We start from the raw sequence: 17,469 nt of genomic DNA on the forward strand, positions 1-17,469 counted from the left end.
GTGATCGGGTTTGTTGCCGTGCTTCCTCTGACGCCTGTTTAACCAATGTTAATTTCCCCCGTGAGGGAGCACCGGGCGCTGCCTGGCTGCCGCCGGGGAAGGCGGGACGAGCGCTGCCCGGCCCGCCCTCAGGAAGAGAGCCGGGGCCACCCCCGCTGCCATGGCGCGGCGGCGCCTCAGCGCCTGACAGAGGGTGGCAGCCGAAATGGCCGCCGCCCTGCGGGGCGCCCTCTGCGCCTGCCTCCTGCTCTGCGGTGAGTCCGGCGGGGCCCCTGCGGGGCTGGGAGAGCCCGGGGGCTCCGGCCGTCGTGGGATGGGGACGGAGCCGCGATTTCGGCTGGGGATTTGGGCTCCTCCCCGCCCCGGACCTTCCGAGGGGGAGTCCCGCAAAGCGCCGCCGGATGTCCGCGGGTGGGAGGGGGCAGGAGGCTCGGCCCCCGCGTTACCGGGTTATTTGGGGGGTGGGTGTGCGTTTTCACAAAGTGTACGACGTCGGGGTTTTGCTCCCGGGAGCTTTGAGCAATGGTCTGGCCCGCTGGGGCGTGTTTGCCCCACACCTTTGGTCAGGTGTGTTGCAGAAGCGGGGCGAAGTCCCTTCTGGTTTAGTTTCGGTGTCAGCAGTTGTTTTAAAAGGGCTTAATCATAGTAGTGGACTGGTTAGCTGTGCTGTTTTAGGACTTCCTTTATTCAGTTTCAGTAAAGCGAAATCACCTTGTTTTCATTGCTTGTGAAGAGTGCAGGTTACCAACACGTTTATTGGTGTTGTATATTTAATAGACCTCTCGTCTTCGAGGGCACTTCTCATTTATCTCTCCTTTTTGAGAGGTCGGTCATTAAACAGAATTAGTAAAGCGTTTTTAAATGTCAATACTAATCCACGTAGCAATGCTAGAGATACAATGTCTTTAACTCTTAGTCTTATGCCCAGTCCTATGTAGAAAGACCATGGTCCTCTTCAGAAAAAAAAAAATATACAATCCACACATCTGTGTTTTGCAATAGTACTATCAGAGCACTACTTAAAAATTGTGCATTGCCAATCTCAGTGAAAGCTCGTGCACGTAGCCTGCTAGGCACTAAGTCTTAGTAATGAGCAACTCATTCATAATCAGCACTGGTGTCATAAGGCAGTACTTACTGGAAGTCATTGAGGCTAGCTAATTTGGTTTTGTTGTGTAAGCTTTTGTTGCGTGATTGTTGGGATGTGTCTAGCCTGTATTAAAGTCTATTTAAAAATAAAATTAAAAAAAAAAAAAGGCTGAGGCCTGAAGGAAATGAAAGCGGTGTTTATGTTTGGATGACTGAGAAGTCACGGGAGGAACACATACTAAAATTTGTGTTTATTGATTGCTCCAACAGTTTCTGGAATAGTGCCCAAACCTCAAAACGCAAGGATTAATTCAGTTAATCTTCAGAGCATTTTACAGTGGGATCCCCCTAGGTTTCACAAAGGCAGTTTAAGTTATACTGTCCAGGCTAAGAGGTAAGTCTGGTGGAGTTGTCTTTTTTTTTTTTTTTTTTTTTTTTTTTGCCTTTCTTTAAGTACTTATCTGTAGCAGTCTCAGAAATTCATATTTTCCAGCTGCAGGTGATTGATTTCTTCCTTTTCTTATAGCAATATAGCTAGCTGTCCTTTTCCTTTAGCTTGTGGGAGGCTTATCTTCTAAGAAAATACTTCTGCCTGTTATTTAACTATACACTTCACACCCAAAGCAGTTTTGTACATATTTTTTTTGGAACTGGAAACATATTTTAATGTTGGCTGTTTTGTTTTTCTCTGCCATGTAGCCATCACATGTTAAGCAGGACTATGGCTGTTGAATTAGGACCTTATCTGGTCCTTCACCCCCAGCAGCATTTAGTGCTTTGCCACTGGTGCAGCCTGCCTGTTTGCATCCTTCATAGAAATGCCTGATGATCTGCAGGCCATGGCTCTTCAGCTGAATGCCTCTAAGCTCAGGACCACGTTTTCTGAGGTCTTCTTTTATCAGTTTTGGTGATTTAGTTTTGAACTGTTTTTTCCACTGTGTCCTTCTGAGATGGTTTTTCCTGCCAGAAGAGTGTCCGTGGCATACCACAGTGCTTGACGAGAAAGCCTTGTCTTAGGTCAAACTTCTCCTGCTAATGGTTGAATTCTGTGGCAAAGGCGGGATGGGAGGTGAAGTTTGGTAGATGGCACCCTCAGGCAGTGCCTGCAGAGAAGAAATCCCCCAAGTCAGGGCACCGGCCATCTTGGTCAAAAGATTTTGAGTTCTGGTAGCAGCTACCTGTTGACCACTACGTTCCTAGCTGGACTTGTGATGCAAAACAAATAATGTCATCTTTTATTAAATGGTTCAGCTCTCAGGCTCTCTTTCCTAGCTTTTCCTTTAAGTGCATGTCTGAAGGATCTGAACAAAGCAAAGCCGTGCACAGTGATATTGTCTAATATTTGCAGTCTTGTCTTATATCTACTGTCTACTGAATCAAGTTTTTTAACCACTGTCAAGAAAAGGGTATCTGTTTACTGAATCATAATCTTAACCTCCAAATTTATCACTAATTTATTGAGACATAGAAAATGCTTAATGTATGTGTACACATTTGGATCTTGTTCGTGAGTCATAATTGCATTTTAAGAAATGCCACTAAGGCATGTCACTTTTCTAGTTCATTGAGAGGAAAAATATTTTGTCAATTTTATAATTTACGCATCATTTGTGTGTGTTTGTTTGTTTTTTCCTTTTCCACATAGTGTCAATTTGCCTAAAGATGACTTTAAAAATTTGAGAACAAATTTGAGTCTCACAGAGTGCGACGTCTCTTCTCTGTCTGTTTATGGCGACTATGTGTTACGGGTCAGAGCGGAGTCAGAAGATAAATATTCAAACTGGGCAGTCATCAGATTTAAGCCAATGGATGACAGTAAGCCTTTTTCCAATCATCCGTGAAAATAATGTCTGCACCTTCACAATTTGCAATAGAAGAAAGAAAAGCTGTAGCATAGAGATCATTTTAAATGTAGTTATGTTGAGCTATAAAATCTTAGTTGCAACACTATTATTTTGTGAAGGCAGAAGTTGCCGTCAGAAAGCATAGTAGTTTCACTATTACACCTAAATGCTAATACTGGTACTTGAAACCTCAGTGAAGAGCCTCTTAAAAAATTGTATTTTTTCAATTAGTATAAGGGGTTGTTTACGTTTTTTAGCCAGGAAGAGATTTTCTTCAAAGATTGACACTTCCTGCATATCAAAATGAGTTCAATTACTTTCATCATCATTGCTAAGCCAGGAAAAAAGGTTTCTTAATAATAAAAATTATTAAGGGATAAAACTCCCAGCTGAAGTTAATTGTCAGTCGAGAAATAATCTTCATTGCATAATATTGCCATTCTCTTAGTGAAGTTTTACAGCCTTTTGTGAACAGTGATTTAAATATTGACTCATATTAGAATGCAGAGCAGAGCTGTTACGTGCTGCTTTCATCTGAGCATGGGAATGGGGGAGTGGTTTTTACCAATGAGTATTCTTTATTTTTTTATGTTTTTACTGTGGTCATGAGCAAAATCAAATTATTGTAGACTAATGTTACCCAAGGCTTTTTGCTCCTCACAGCTGTTATTACAAAACCATGCTGGAAGCTTTTGTAACACTTTGTCTTTGAGAAACACTTCTTAATATCCTTTCCCAGTTGCTCAGCCTTCATTTGCTTGAATTTCACCATTTTATTCCTTGGGTTTCAGACTGTAATATTACCACTTACAGCCTTGTTTTTCAAAATGTTTTTATTGGTTCTCTCCCCAAAAGTGTAATGTTGATACAATTTAATCTGCCTAGAACAGAAGCGCTGGAACGTGGCACAGAAAAAAGTAGATATATGCAATGTTACAAGTGTAAATTACATCCAAAGAAAGTAAAATACAATAAAAAATATGGATGGTTTTACAGAACAGAGATTAAACTTGTAAATCATTAACAGAGTTGTAATTTGTCATTCATTTGAATGAGAGCATAGCCTTCAGAGCAAGCTTGGCATTCGGAAAGACAGTTTATTCCTAAACTGGGAAAGTGTGGTTGTAAAACTACTTCAAAAGAAAGACCTGGGAGTACTGGCCAATTGGCCAAACCTCTGAGGAAGACATGGATATTTTTCATATTGTCATAGCTGATCTGAGCAAGGGATCATGATAAAAATGCCTGATCTTCTTTGCAGTGTTATGATTTCTGGTTTTGCTGTGTTTTTTCTTTAAAAAAATCCACACTGCATGTTAGGAATAGCATAAGAAAACAAGAATAACTGAGAACCTCCTCATGTTGTATTTCAAAAGTTCAAAAACATATTCTTGAGCACTACATTCATTTATGTTTCAGGGGAAAAAATATGGTTTTAATTAAACACACATTTGTCAAGGAATGCAAAATTATCAGTATATTGAGCTCTTCCTTTCCTAGACAGATGTTGCGGCAGCTTGGCTCAGGAGGAGAAGTGAGACATAAGTTATAGAAACAGTCCTTCCTCCCCCGGGGGTACCCACAGCTGGTGAAAGAGAACTGTGTTAATTGGGTACATGGGATACATGGTCTGCAAAAACAAAACCCTTTGAAGACCAGTTCAATAAAGAAAGATTTTATTTTTGCCTGACCCATGGCAGGAAATTACTTTAATACATGAAATTAAGTTTTAAAGCATGAATTGTCATAGGTTGCATGAAAACTCAAATTGAAAACAACATGAAACTGAATTCAGCTCTTTCATCTCTTCCACCATATAGCAATCATTGGGCCACCTGATGTAAAAGTGAAGTCTGAGTCGGGGTCTCTGCATGTGGATTTCACAGGCCCCATTGCTGAACGTGAACATGACAGGTGGTCTTTAAGGCAATATTACGGCTCGTGGCACTACAGATTGCTGTATTGGAAGAAAGGCAGAAATACAGAGGTAACTTCTGATTCCTAGGTGTTGTGACTATGAAATTGATATGTGATTTTCTTGGTAAAATGATGAAGTTTCAAAAACTAACAGCACTGAAATAAAAACATATCTCTACTATTTACAGTGTAATAAAGTCTAGTCCTTACTACTTGGATTCAGAGCAAAATAGGAGGTAGTTGTGTAGCTGAACAGTGGCATGGATATAATTTGCTCTTTCCATAAATAGAAAAAAGTGCTACATTATGAGAATTTATTCCCTCAGTTAGAGAAGCGGTGATTGGTGATGCGGTGATCCCCACCAAAGCTGTGTATTTCACACATAACCACAGGTAAACTTGGATGCATCAGTCATATATGAATATGGCAACAAGCTGACTTAGATTCGAGTCTCCTGTCATTCTAGAATCGGTGCTCTTTGTGGAACTCTGAGCTTTGAATACCACAGTGGCAGCAGCCTGCTGTTACTGTGGTTGCCGTCCTTCACCTTTTACCTCATCACTTTCTACGAGTCGTAATCTGCCTTCTTTGTCTGACAGACAGCCTTTTCCACAGACAGCTGTATTACTCAGCTCAAAAGACCTCTCCATACAGAATGCATGGTGAAAGATCATGAAATAATGTATTAATTATTTAAGGTCAGAAGTTGTATTACAGAAAAGGAGGAGTCACTTTACTGGAAGCTATTAGTCACAGAATAATTAGAGCTTTGTACATCAGTACTATTTGTGTCTAACAGGGCTCCACTGCATATAGTTCTGATTTGTATTTGGTACCCTGCAAAATTTCTTGGCATTCAATTCCAGAAAACAAGGGACCATCAGTCCCCCTAAACAATACTGCTTTTCAATTCCAAAATCACAAGAAACAAAGGTATTGCTGCATATGGGATGCAAACTTAGGCAATTTACCAAGGAAAGTGAGAACTTCAGTTAGAAACCGTGCTTCTAACACTTCAGCATGAGTCTGGGAAGTTTCCCATAGCAATCAAAGAGGCAAAAGGGTAGACTATGTAGCTTCATAGGTTGTTTTTCTAAAGAAGATGCCTCATTTGGTGAGGAGATTGTTTCTCTCTGCAAGCATCTCATTAATGACGTCTCTAGCCTATAACTTCACTAATGCAGCTAGAAGCACCCAAAAAGTCAGTGGTATGAGTGGTCTCACACTCTAACCACAGGTGAAATCAGTGTAGAATTAGCAGTTATTTGGCATTGGTAGCACATTTCGGTCTGCCTTGGAAAGCTTGATTCACATTGCAGCTATAAACTCGTAGGGTTTATCATACTAAAAGTCATTTGAATTACTTAGTCTGTTCACTGGACTTAAGCTTTCATTTTTTTTGTATTCTTCTCTTTATTAGGTAATTCACATAGATACTAAGCACAGCTCTGAAATATTATCTCAGTTGGATCCATGGACAGTATACTGTATTCAAGTGCAAGCAGTTATTCCTGAGTGGAACAAAATGGGGGAACTGAGTCAAGAGCTTTGTGAGCAGACCACCCACAACGGTAACAGTCTGGAGCATAAGAGTTGTTATAAACATGGTTATAATGTTTAAAGTGTTACAATGTTATAAACATTAGGCAATGTCAAAAGGTATCCACAAGGAAAATCAGTGTAATGTGTAAACCTTCCAAAAATTGATATTTTCTATGTTAGTATTGTTTGTTGGTTAATGCACATGCACTTTTCTAATTCAAGGATTAGAAACTAAGTGAAAGCTTCAACCAACTGGGCACTGGTCACAATTGTTTCACTGCAGAGGCCTCTGCGTTGCTCATACTCTGAAGATAAGAGCTAAAAGGAGCCCAGGCTCTTCACTGATCACTCAGTGTTTCTGAATTTCCTTTAACATGAGTTCTACTCACTATTGTATGAAAGCTTTTGTTCTATGTAATTGTAGCTGAGAAAGGAATTGGACTCTATATTACAGTCTACTCCATTTGTGGTGCTGTTGACAATGTCTGTTGTGGGGCTAGGCCACGATCCTTTTTCTCTGTAATATGCAGCAGTTATTAATCAATAATAAAAACAGTTATTAAAATTTTATTCACTTCTGGGGAAGGTGATAATTTGAAAAGTGTGTACAGAAATTAATAATCACAGTTCAAATGTTTTTTCTTGTCTTTGCAGGTGTAACTCCTGTGTGGATAATTGTGATCCTTCTTTTAGGATCAATGCTGGCTTTTATAATACTTGTTCCTGTTTGTTTCTTTTGCTTGTTGTATGTGTATCGATTCACCAAACATGTTTTCTGCCCTTCATATGTTTTCCCACAACACTTGAAAGAGGTTTGTATTCAACCTAGTACAATTAAAATCAGCATCTCCAGTAGAACTGTCTGTCTTTCAGAGCTTCTCTGTGGCCAAACCTTTCAAATGTCTTTTATTTTGCATTCTTTCATCTGCACCTGTTTGTTAGCCATCTGAGGGGCTTTTAGACTAGAAAGGGGAAAGGTGGTTATTGGTAGGTGGGTTAGAAGAACCCCTTCTGTTATCTGCTTTTATGTAGTTGTGTATGGTTTATGTAGTTGTGTATGGTAGAACTTGTTCTGAGAAACATGATCTAAGGAGAAAGTTCATTCAAACAGGTGTAAGTGATGATGTCATGAACTTTGGGGGGGGGGAAACTCACAAAGGTGCTTTTCAATGTGAGCAAGGTGGTAGAAATTAGTTCATTTCATGTTTAATTTCTGACATTGTAAGGTTATAAATTTTGCATGAATTTTACCTGTTTTTTCATCAAGCTCTGTCACTGTGTAGACAGAAGTAGAGCGTTGAAATCAGATTGCCTTTTGAAGTATACTGATGTATAATAAATAGTAAAATACTGTTATTCTGAATTGGTCTGCACCAAATGGTCCAAAACACTTAAAAGCTGAACAATTAAAAAACTTATCATAGACTTTTATTCCTAAAGCAATTGCATAATTCTTAGTGTGAAGCTTTATATGGCTTAGAAACAGGATGTTTTCTTGCATTTTAAAGTGAGAGAATAACAGGTGTTAACCTCCATTTCCTCTTCTTAGATAGTGAGCAACTCTGATCAGTCTCCACTGTCTCATTTTACACTTAAAAATGCACAGCTCTTTTGAAACAAGGTTCTTTCACGTATGTACTAAAACTCAACTTGAGCAAAGAGTTTACTGAAGCCTGAAAATTCAAGAAGTAATCGATCAATAAGATCGATGAATGTTAACCATTACTCTGGGGGAATACCACTGACCTTGTTACCCACTTAGCAATTTAAACGCTGTATCACAATCTCTTCCCAGAAACAAGGCTATACAGAATGTTACGTATGCTAAAGTTGCATACTTATACTCTTCTAAATTTACTACAGTTTCTCTTCAGTCTTCCATTTTGACTCGTTCAGGGTTTACCAAACTAAGGCTTTGCAGCTGCCTTAGCAATCATCTTGCCCATGAAGCTAAGCACACGTTCAGCACGCAGTAGTTTGCTGAACCTGGGGCTCCGCTGTTGTGAAGGCAGAATTGCTCCGATCTCTGCAGGATGAGGTCGAACTTCATTTTCTTCCTTTCTTGTGAGAAACCTGTGAGAAATCTTCATTTTGTGCTAGTGGCTGATACTGGTTAATCGCAGTAATAAAGGTCAGTCATACTTAAGTAAAATGACACTTATCAAAGGCAGTGGCTTAACTGCATGAATATTTGAGATTGCAGGTTACTGACACAATATTTCAAATCAGAGTTTGCCAGAAAAAAAAAAAAAAAAAAAGGTCTTCTAGTAATAATATTAGTGTAGGGTTTTTTTGTTTTGTTTTAGTTATAGTGAACAGGACTCCTGCTAAAGCAGTTTACTTATGTAAAATGCATTAAAAGCACAGGTGACGGGGTTCAGGTCACAGAAGCAAAATGAAGTTTTACTCGTCTAGCTGCTACCAATAAATTAAATTGCCACCTGAGCTGCGAAAATCAGTGGTCGACATGTTATTACTGTGTCGAGTAGGTGTGCTATGCTTGTGTTGACATTCAAAATACAGTCGTGACATCCTGTTAGGACTGTATTGATTCTAGAGGTTGGTTCCATCCTATCAATAGAATATGGAGTGGGAGGAAGTTGTGATATTTCAGTACCAAAATTAAGTCACCTTTCTCACAGAACTGTGTAGCTCTGCAAGGCTCCCTCCCTGTCCTTTACTTGTCTAAACAGTCATGTTTCATGTTGACATTTAAAGCATCTCTCTTCGATGTCTCAGCTAGCACCTCTGATCTGGTAGGGATGATTCACATCTCTTGGAGCTATTCTACAAATCTGTCTGTGGACTACTTCACCTACAGTCAGTTCACTGTCTTTCAGTCTTTCCAAACAAAACGTAGGTAATTTTATTTTATTTTTTTTAAGAAAGATTATATTCCAAAGAAGTTGCTGATCCCACGATATGCTCTTCCAAATAAAGACATTTTTGAATTGCTCCCAAGTCTTGCACAGGATATTGAAACGAGCAAAGAGGTTACTATGTTGTCACCACTGTGACTTCTAAGGATTGAGAAAGCTCGTGTGGGAAAACAATGTAAAACATTTCTGAGTAAATGGGATGGGGACGGCTGGCACAGCTTACATCTCATTTCCTCTTTCCTTCACAGTTTTTGAGCAAGCCTCCTAGTGGTTCGCAATTTTTTTCTCCACTTCCACAAGAAGAGCATCATTTTTATGACAAGCTAACCATCGTTTCAGAAGAATCTAAAAATCCCTGTGATGAGACTGTGGATGAGGCCAGCAAAACAACAGACCACCATCAGGACTCTGAACAAGAAGTTTCTGATTTAAATATATTAGCAGCTTCAGAAAGGGACTAAATACACTCCTCATACTTCAGTCAGGTTGAATGAAAAGCAAAGGCTGTTGAAGTTTATCTTCTTGCTGCTTTCTTAAGACACCCAAAATTCATACGTGAAGCTCTGAATACAATCATTAATTTTTAAAGTGCAAGAAACTTGGCTATAGAGGAGGAGTTAAATTATATATATTTTTTTGCCACTGTTTTTAGTGGTTCACTGTTCAGTTGTAGCAATACCTAGGACTATATTATGACATTAATTTAAAAGCATGTATCAGATACATGATACTAGCTAGTGTAACTGATGAACTATTTATTGCGAAAGCTAATCAAAATGGCATACTGTATATGGTTTGTAAAAGAAGATTATATTTTCCAAAGAAAGAGTTGATCGGACTTATTTTTCTAATGAGAAGTTGTGTATATTTCTTACTATATCCTTACTGGTGTAATCTTTCTATTGTTTTTTTTAGCCTCATGCAAGATTATAAAGTCATGCACGGTAAGTTATGTACCAACATAATAAAACAAACACGAATATTCAGTGTTTTGAGTTGCAAATGTTATTTATGTCATTTGTAGGGATAATGGGAACATACCAGTACGCTGCCAGGTAGCCCTCTCTTCAGGTATCATTCAGTCCCTGTAGCTTATACCATGCAGTTTCGGTGGCTTACTAAACTTTGCCTGCCTAATCCAGAGTCCACGGAAGTCTGTGGAAAACTGCAGCTGAAGTGGGAGTTAAAAGTTCATTTTACTTATCTGCTAATAAATATTCTCAAAAAAATAAAAAATAAAAAATAAACACTAAACCCAGGTGGATGTTACACGTTATGTAATGCACTCTCGCTGTTACAGATCTGCTGCTTTGTATCAAGGTTATGTCCACACCAACAGCGGGGCATAAAGCATGATGCTTTGAGTGATGCAATTTTTTGTATATATTATTACATGAAAATGACAGTGAAAAATTAAATTGTCAGAAAAAGTGACTTGTTACAAATGAAATTGTATGTGAAGTGTAACATGATGTGGAAATTACAACATTCTGGGCTATAGCTTTGAGGTTTGTTATTTAATGTGTAAATATTGACCTGTTAGGAACTGTTGCAGGAAGAAAACATGAGAACAGACATTGATTCCTTGTACCAGCCAGCTATGTGTAACCTCCACTAACTTTTTCTGCACTCCTTAATTTTCATCATACTTTGTTTTAATGAACCATTTGGGATATGGGAAATCATTTTCACTGTGTTTTAAAACTTTTTTTTCACCTCACACCAAAGCTACTCTGTGAGTGCTGGCCCTCTCCACCGCAAAAATGTAGCTGTGTGTTCCTTATCCCTCCTTTCATGGTAGCAACTTCTTCAATGCTGCCTTCTTCTCTCTCTCTTTTTTTTTTTTTTTTTTTTTTTTGACTCAGAAAAGCAAAAATCACATAGCATAGCTCGGATGACTGATGCATGTGCTAGTTCGCTGGCCAGCTGATGTCAGAAGAGAGCTGAAATTTCCCTGTCTTTTCCTGGTTCTTTGGGGAGCCTCTTTTGACCATCTGACTGCTAATTTTCATGGAAGAACACAAAGTTACTGTCTCTCAGCAGTGGCTGAAGTCAATCAATTGGTTCAAAGGTTTTGATGAGGGCACAGATAGGGCAGTCCCATGTGCTGTGCCACCTAATCACAGGCTCGCTGGTAAACCCAATCTAAAAATAAAAAAACCTGGGTTATTCAGAGATACGGTCTTCTTAGGTTAAAGCAGGAAGAATCTGCATAGGAACATTGTCTGAAATCTTGAGGGTTTGGCTTTCCCGTCTAAAAACAGGAAGCGTTTCCCCTCGCGTCTTTGCTGATACCAGTTGTCGTAGTGTCACAAGAGAGGAGAGGGAAAGGCTGTTCCTCTTTCAGCCTATTCAAATGTGGAGAAAGGCAGGCTTTGTCTTGATAGCCTTGTTTAACTTTTTAATATGGAACACATGGTCTTTAAAGAAAGAGTTGCTTCAATTTACTGGGAGCCTGTCTCTACCTTAATGTTTGTGTCATTATCAAAAATCTTGTATGTAGTGAACTTCAGAATGCAAAGTATATTCAGACACCAGATGCACTACATCGAGCGTGAAATAGGAATGAGTTCCCCAGTTCTGCACCATCAGTAGGTCACCAAAGTTTCCAGAAAGTCCAGAGACCTGGGTCCTACCAGAGGTTAAAGCCTTGAGAACATCATGCTGGCAGAGCTGTTTGAGTACAACATCGACAGTGTTATCCTAATGCAGATTACCTGGTAATCCAAAGTAAGGAGCTTGTCTGCCACAAAGAGCAGGAATGAAGGTGCTGATGCAGAGTATGTTTCATAAAGACTATCCTGAATGGGTAGAAAGACATCCTGTGAAATTCCAATGAGATTGTCTTGTGCCTGAAGTCCAGTTTCATCCAGAGCTAACCTCGTAGGCAGGGCACCAGGTAACATTCATGTCTACTTGCTCGTCTGCTCTCCCATCACTCATAGAAGCATCCAACAGTCACATTCGTGCACGGTCATAAAGCATAGTTTGTATGGCTGTTTATAAAGGAAACATGAAGGAATGCTAAATAATGGTTTGATCTCGAGGAGGACTGTGATTAATGTTTCATTGCTGAATTCTCACCTCCAGTTCGGTCACTCAGTTCCACTGCCCTTGTTCTATCATTGCCTCATCTCTTAAATGAAGATCAAGGTATGCAGACAGTGCAGTGATGGGAGAGACAGAAGTCCCCTAAGGCAGATGTTGTGTGTAACGACAGAGCAAGCAAGAGAAGGGGAAGGCCTGCAGCTAATGTGTGCAATACCTGAAAAATCTCAACAAGGCTGTTCAGTGCCTTGAGAGAAGAACAAGGGAAACTACATTTAATGAAAGTTACAAGATAGATGCAGCTTGCTGAACCAGGCACTGTGTTTCTTGGATGACTTCTAGTTTCTTTGCTAAATTTGACTCTTCTGACACAGGGCTTGGACAGGGTTTATGACCAAAAAGACTTTGACAATCTCTATTTCAGAGCTCCCACATGAAGTGCTCACTGAGAACTGACCTGGGGTAAAGCTGTTCATGCACGCTCCTCTCCAGCAGGCATCATCCACAACAGTTCAAGGAACCTGCCATGGACAAAATGAGTTCTTCCTGTATGCATAAAAGGAACTTTGTGTAAAATTTCAGCCACACAATACAAAGAACAAACACAGAGCAGTGCAACAAGGATATGAAGAACTCACAGCATTATGGAAAGGGAAAGCCCAACTCATTTTTCACTTCTGACTTCTCACCTCTGACATATTTGTTCACCTCATTTCTTACTAACCTGACTAAAGCCAAGCTAAGCCATTAATTTCTCCAGCTTTTACTCACATTTTGCTAAGCAGCTTTTCTGGGGGATTTCATTTTTTTCCAGTGTTTTTTGTTGTTGTTGTTGCTGCTGTTGTTGTTTTTTGTTTGTTTTTGTTTTAATTATTTTTATTTAATGAGCTAAGGCCCAGTAAATCAGTCACAGTTAGGCAGAAGGACTAAGTGACATGGGGTGATATATTTGGAAACAAATTGTGCCTTGAGGCCAATTCCCCAGACTCCCCTACATCAGTAGCTCCTTTGGAAGGCAACCGCTTGAGACCCTTCTCTGGAAGAGTTTCTCCTTCCTTACTGACTACAGATGAAACCTAGGCTACTTTCTCCTCCTAGGCAGGGTTAGCCCATACAAATACCTCTCAGACATCTTGTACTCCTTCTTTCTGCTCCACAGGTTAGTAGGGAATCTAGCTGTGACGGGCACCAAGGCAGGGCATGGCTAAGGCCAGATATAGCAGTGCCACTGTAGAGCACTGTTCAGAGCTTTCTTAAGAGCTCCTAAAAGCAATCCAGATATGTTTTACTCAGACTGACCTGTAGATTGGTTTGCTTCAGGGGTCTTCTTGTTCTAAAATGAGTCCTGACAGGAACACCTTTGTAGGTGAGAGTCCTCCTCCTTCAGACAAAAAAGCCAGGGCTTCATGTGGCAGGCACACTCTGCTCCTGTACAGTGTGGTGGGTACACGCTGCTCCTGTACGTGGCTTAAGTCAAGTCTTGCTCAGGCTTGTGTGCCATGGCAGCCTCAATGAAATTGCTCCTTGAACCAGGTAACTCATTAACTGTGGAGCCCCAGGCAGAGCTCATTCCTGGAAACAACCTGATGAGGAATCTGAGCTCGACAGTCACTTTATTTAATAAATATGAATCACTTTTTCTAATAAATATGGAAGGAAAAGCCATCACGGCATCATTCCTCTGTTATCTACAGAACGCAATGAAATCTGAAACTCTCACATAGCGGCTAAGGAGGAGGGGATTGCACAACCTGATTGCCAAACAAATTGGCACAAGACCTAAATCCTGGAAAATTACTGACCAAAAGGCCTCACAATCCTATAAATACTGATCCCAAGCAAGATCTCTTTGAGCTCTCCAGGGACCGTAGTGGGCTGCACCCTTGATCTCCCCCTGAGCTGGGACACCTCTGAGGGGCTGAGCCTTTTGAGGAACCTCCTCTGCTGACAAATGCTGAGGAGGGAGTAGGGTGAGTAATTCAGTCTAGAGGGTATTTTGGAGGCCCTGAACTGGAGTTAGAAACCACCCAGGACCCTGCAGTGAGTCTTGGGTGAACCTTGACATTTACAAATATTTAACTAAGTCACTCTTTCAATTGTAGCAAATTTCTTTAGACCATTGTGTTAATTAACTAAGACTTAGATGTATTAAAGTGCTGTTAAAACCACATAATCTATCCTTGTTATTTGCTATAAAGGTACATAATAAATCTGTACTTGGTGCTCCAGTAAAATTGTGTAAAATCTAAATCCACGACAAATTGGCATGGTCAGCAGGATGGCAAGCAGTATCAGTGAGTATTTACAAAAGCGCAGTATTCATCTGAATCCCACTTTCCGAGGGGAATGGGCCCATAAGAACTGGGAAGCTGTAGAAAAGCAGTTAAACCTCTTAGAGGATCAGGTAAGGATGGGAAAGATAAAGGTATAATCTGTAAAATGTTAGGGACATGCCTGGAAGCCGCATGTCAAGAAAGAGGAGAAACAACCAGTAAAATATGAGATTTGCAGAATGAATAGAGGAACATGAGTCTACTGTTCTGCTTCTATCAAGAAAAATAGAACTGCAAAAACAATTTCAGGAAGCTCAGTTGAAGGAACAAAAGTTACGGGAACGTGCTGAGGTGATGTTAAGGCAAACCGCCAGATCCCCTGAAACAGTTCATATCCGAAAGCTAATTGTATCCCCTGAGGAATGGGATGATACTATCTGGGGTGATTCAAGTAACGATGGCTTAGATGAAGATGACCACCTCTGTCCACCAGAGCCTCCCCAGTATACTGCTAGGCCAATTATAAAACAGAAGAAATGTTCGGGCCACAGGGTGGAGCGGCAGACTGCACAAGAAGAATAACCCCCTTTGTTTCGACCCAAATGACCAATTTGCAAGAAAGCTGCTTCCTGAAACAAACCCCCCATCACCACAGCTTCACATTTAACTGCATTTAAAGAAACAGAACAACTGCATTCTGAATAGACAAAAGGACTTTTATCTTCAATCCAAGTAGTCAACACTTCACTTGGCGTGGCTTAGGTGAGCCACAGGCATGGGGGCAAGGTGCAGCTCTGGCGGTACCCAAGTGGGAGGCACAGCCCCAGCGGTATCCCAGGCCGTACAAGGCACTTGGTGCCTCTTCAGAGAAACAATCCTTTTAAAAGTTGGCCTTCAGCTGAGCTCATGGAGAGTGTGATGAAAATGAATCAATAAAATAGCTGAACTTTTAACTTATGTGTTTATGATTTAAACTGCAAAGTAAGGAAATTTGCTTCCCATGGGCATCAGGGAAGGCCGGCTGGCTGGGGACTGCACATCCACATCTGCTGGCTGCCCAGGGACGCTCCTGCTGAACGCTGTCACCGGAGAGGCTTTCACAAACCTTAACTCTACATCCACTACGGAAAAAGCTTTTAAACACTCTCTTAATAAGAGACGCAGTATAAGAATTTGTGGTATTAAGTTACCCATATTTTTTTGAGGCAGGTCAGGCTATAACCAATGTTAGTAGGCAAAATGAGCTTTGTAGTAATCTTGCCATCGGGTAAGTAGCATGGAGTGTCTGTACAAATCAAGGCTCCATGCAATACCATGTGAAAGAAAGATGAAAATAGCTATTTTTGTTTCACAGAAAGTACAGAAAGTACTGCGAATAATCCACAGTTTTGTCTGCATACAATACACTGGAAATCGCTCATTTGTTGTGCTCATTTTGCTGTTTTTGTCCTCACAAATTGAATTTCCTTAAGTTGCTCTTGATGCTTTGAAGCAATTACTTTAACAGACCGAAGCCACATAATTATAATCATTATCATATGATAATCATTATCAAAAAGAAAAATGAGATAACACTGGGGAAACCTTACAGAGGAAATTCCAGCTCTAGCACCATCGATGTGCATTCACTGATGCTAAGAGTACACCCAGGAGAAAGCACCAGACCAAAGAATCTGTTCAAGATGTCAGCTCTTCCATTTTCCTGTTGACTTTGACATCATGCCACTCATATTGTCTCTCATTCCTACTCCCTTGCAGCTCCTAGTGTTTACATTTTACTTTTTAAAAACAGACTGCAGGGTTCTCAGAGCAGGGCCTTCCTTTACAGATCAGTGTGAGTAACGTAACTACAAAGACTATGTAAATCACATGTAAATCACAACCAGAACCCTGAGTGTGGGTTAGATTTTCAGACCTGCTAATGTAACTGTTGATATAATGAGGCTCTGAAACTCACCCTCATCAAGCAGAACTTGCTGATCATTGTGAAATTTTATATATAAAGATGAAAATTGTAGATATATCATAGCTAAGCATTGTGAAGACACTTGATAGGTCTTCCAAGGCTGTAAAAAGATGGGCTGACAGCAGACTATTCACATTCTGGTGCCTAGTTGGTGCAAATTATGACTCCTCTGTCCAAATCCTAATGCACTGTTCTGACCAGATACCTGTGTTTTATTTACCTGAGTTTTCTCATGTGCTGAAATTATTCAGCCATCTCATAGCTAAAGGCATTTGTAATGTGCAAAATCATATCTGGCTCCAAAACAGCTTTGTCCTTGTAGATCTTAGTGTGTGAGGAGGGTCAGAAGAGAAGGGCAAGAGCTGAACTTAAGTGTTTTTCTGGAAATATGTGAGTGTGAGAATAAAATACTAATGCAGGAAATACCCCCTGCCCCCCAGCCCTTCCCCTAGAGGACTCATCTGCTCCTCTGATTGAGACTGAAGCCTTTTATTAAACACCTGGACCACACAGAGGAATACTTTACCAATTAAGTAGCTGCAGAAGAAAAAAAGGTTGGTGTTGCAAGGTAGAGGACAGGCTCTATCTGGAAGGCATAAGGTAGCTGATCAGATCTCATCTCAAACTATAACCACATCCTGGACAATACCTGCAAAAGTCAGGGAGAAATCCCCACTAGGGTACAAACCTGCAAAGATGAAGAAACCAGAATTGGAAAACATCCCATCACTGTATCCTTGCACCAATAAAAGCCAGAGAGCAGTTGGACAGATTGAAGTGTGAATGAGAATGAGAAGGGATATGGAAATATTTTAGAAAACTTGAGCTGCTGTTATGTAACTTTTCCTGATGTGAAATACTCTGGTCTAAATGACAGTATACTCTCAAAAGCAAATTGCTTTTGACATGT

General features: G+C 40.3%; 1 protein-coding gene across 2 annotated transcripts; it reads left to right on the forward strand.

The window, feature by feature from the left end:
• Positions 1-105: 105 nt before the first annotated feature.
• Positions 106-10,261, forward strand: IL10RB (interleukin 10 receptor subunit beta). Of its 2 annotated transcripts, none has more exons than XM_035315661.1 (7): positions 106-254; positions 1,360-1,483; positions 2,735-2,904; positions 4,754-4,920; positions 6,272-6,422; positions 7,048-7,205; positions 9,521-10,261. In XM_035315661.1, the coding sequence occupies exons 1-7, from the start codon at positions 206-208 to the stop codon at positions 9,731-9,733; spliced, it is 1,032 nt and encodes a 343-aa protein (XP_035171552.1). In that variant the 5' UTR covers positions 106-205; the 3' UTR covers positions 9,734-10,261. The 2 variants fall into 2 exon arrangements, with proteins under 2 accessions (XP_035171552.1, XP_035171553.1); XM_035315662.1 differs by lacking the exon at positions 106-254 and adding an exon at positions 1,789-1,996.
• The last annotated feature ends 7,208 nt before the right edge of the window (positions 10,262-17,469 follow it).

The sequence above is a fragment of the Oxyura jamaicensis genome, chromosome 1 (assembly GCF_011077185.1).
Source record: "Oxyura jamaicensis isolate SHBP4307 breed ruddy duck chromosome 1, BPBGC_Ojam_1.0, whole genome shotgun sequence".
Lineage (NCBI taxonomy): Eukaryota > Metazoa > Chordata > Aves > Anseriformes > Anatidae > Oxyura > Oxyura jamaicensis.

Excerpts from the sequence above, each read along its gene's own strand:
- IL10RB (XM_035315661.1), top strand. The coding sequence starts at position 206 with ATGGCCGCCGCCCTGCGGGGCGCCCTCTGCGCCTGCCTCCTGCTCTGC. Across the intron at positions 2,905-4,753 it reads ATTTAAGCCAATGGATGACA|CAATCATTGGGCCACCTGAT; the intron begins GTAAGCCTTTTT and ends TCCACCATATAG. Across the intron at positions 6,423-7,047 it reads TGAGCAGACCACCCACAACG|GTGTAACTCCTGTGTGGATA; the intron begins GTAACAGTCTGG and ends TTGTCTTTGCAG.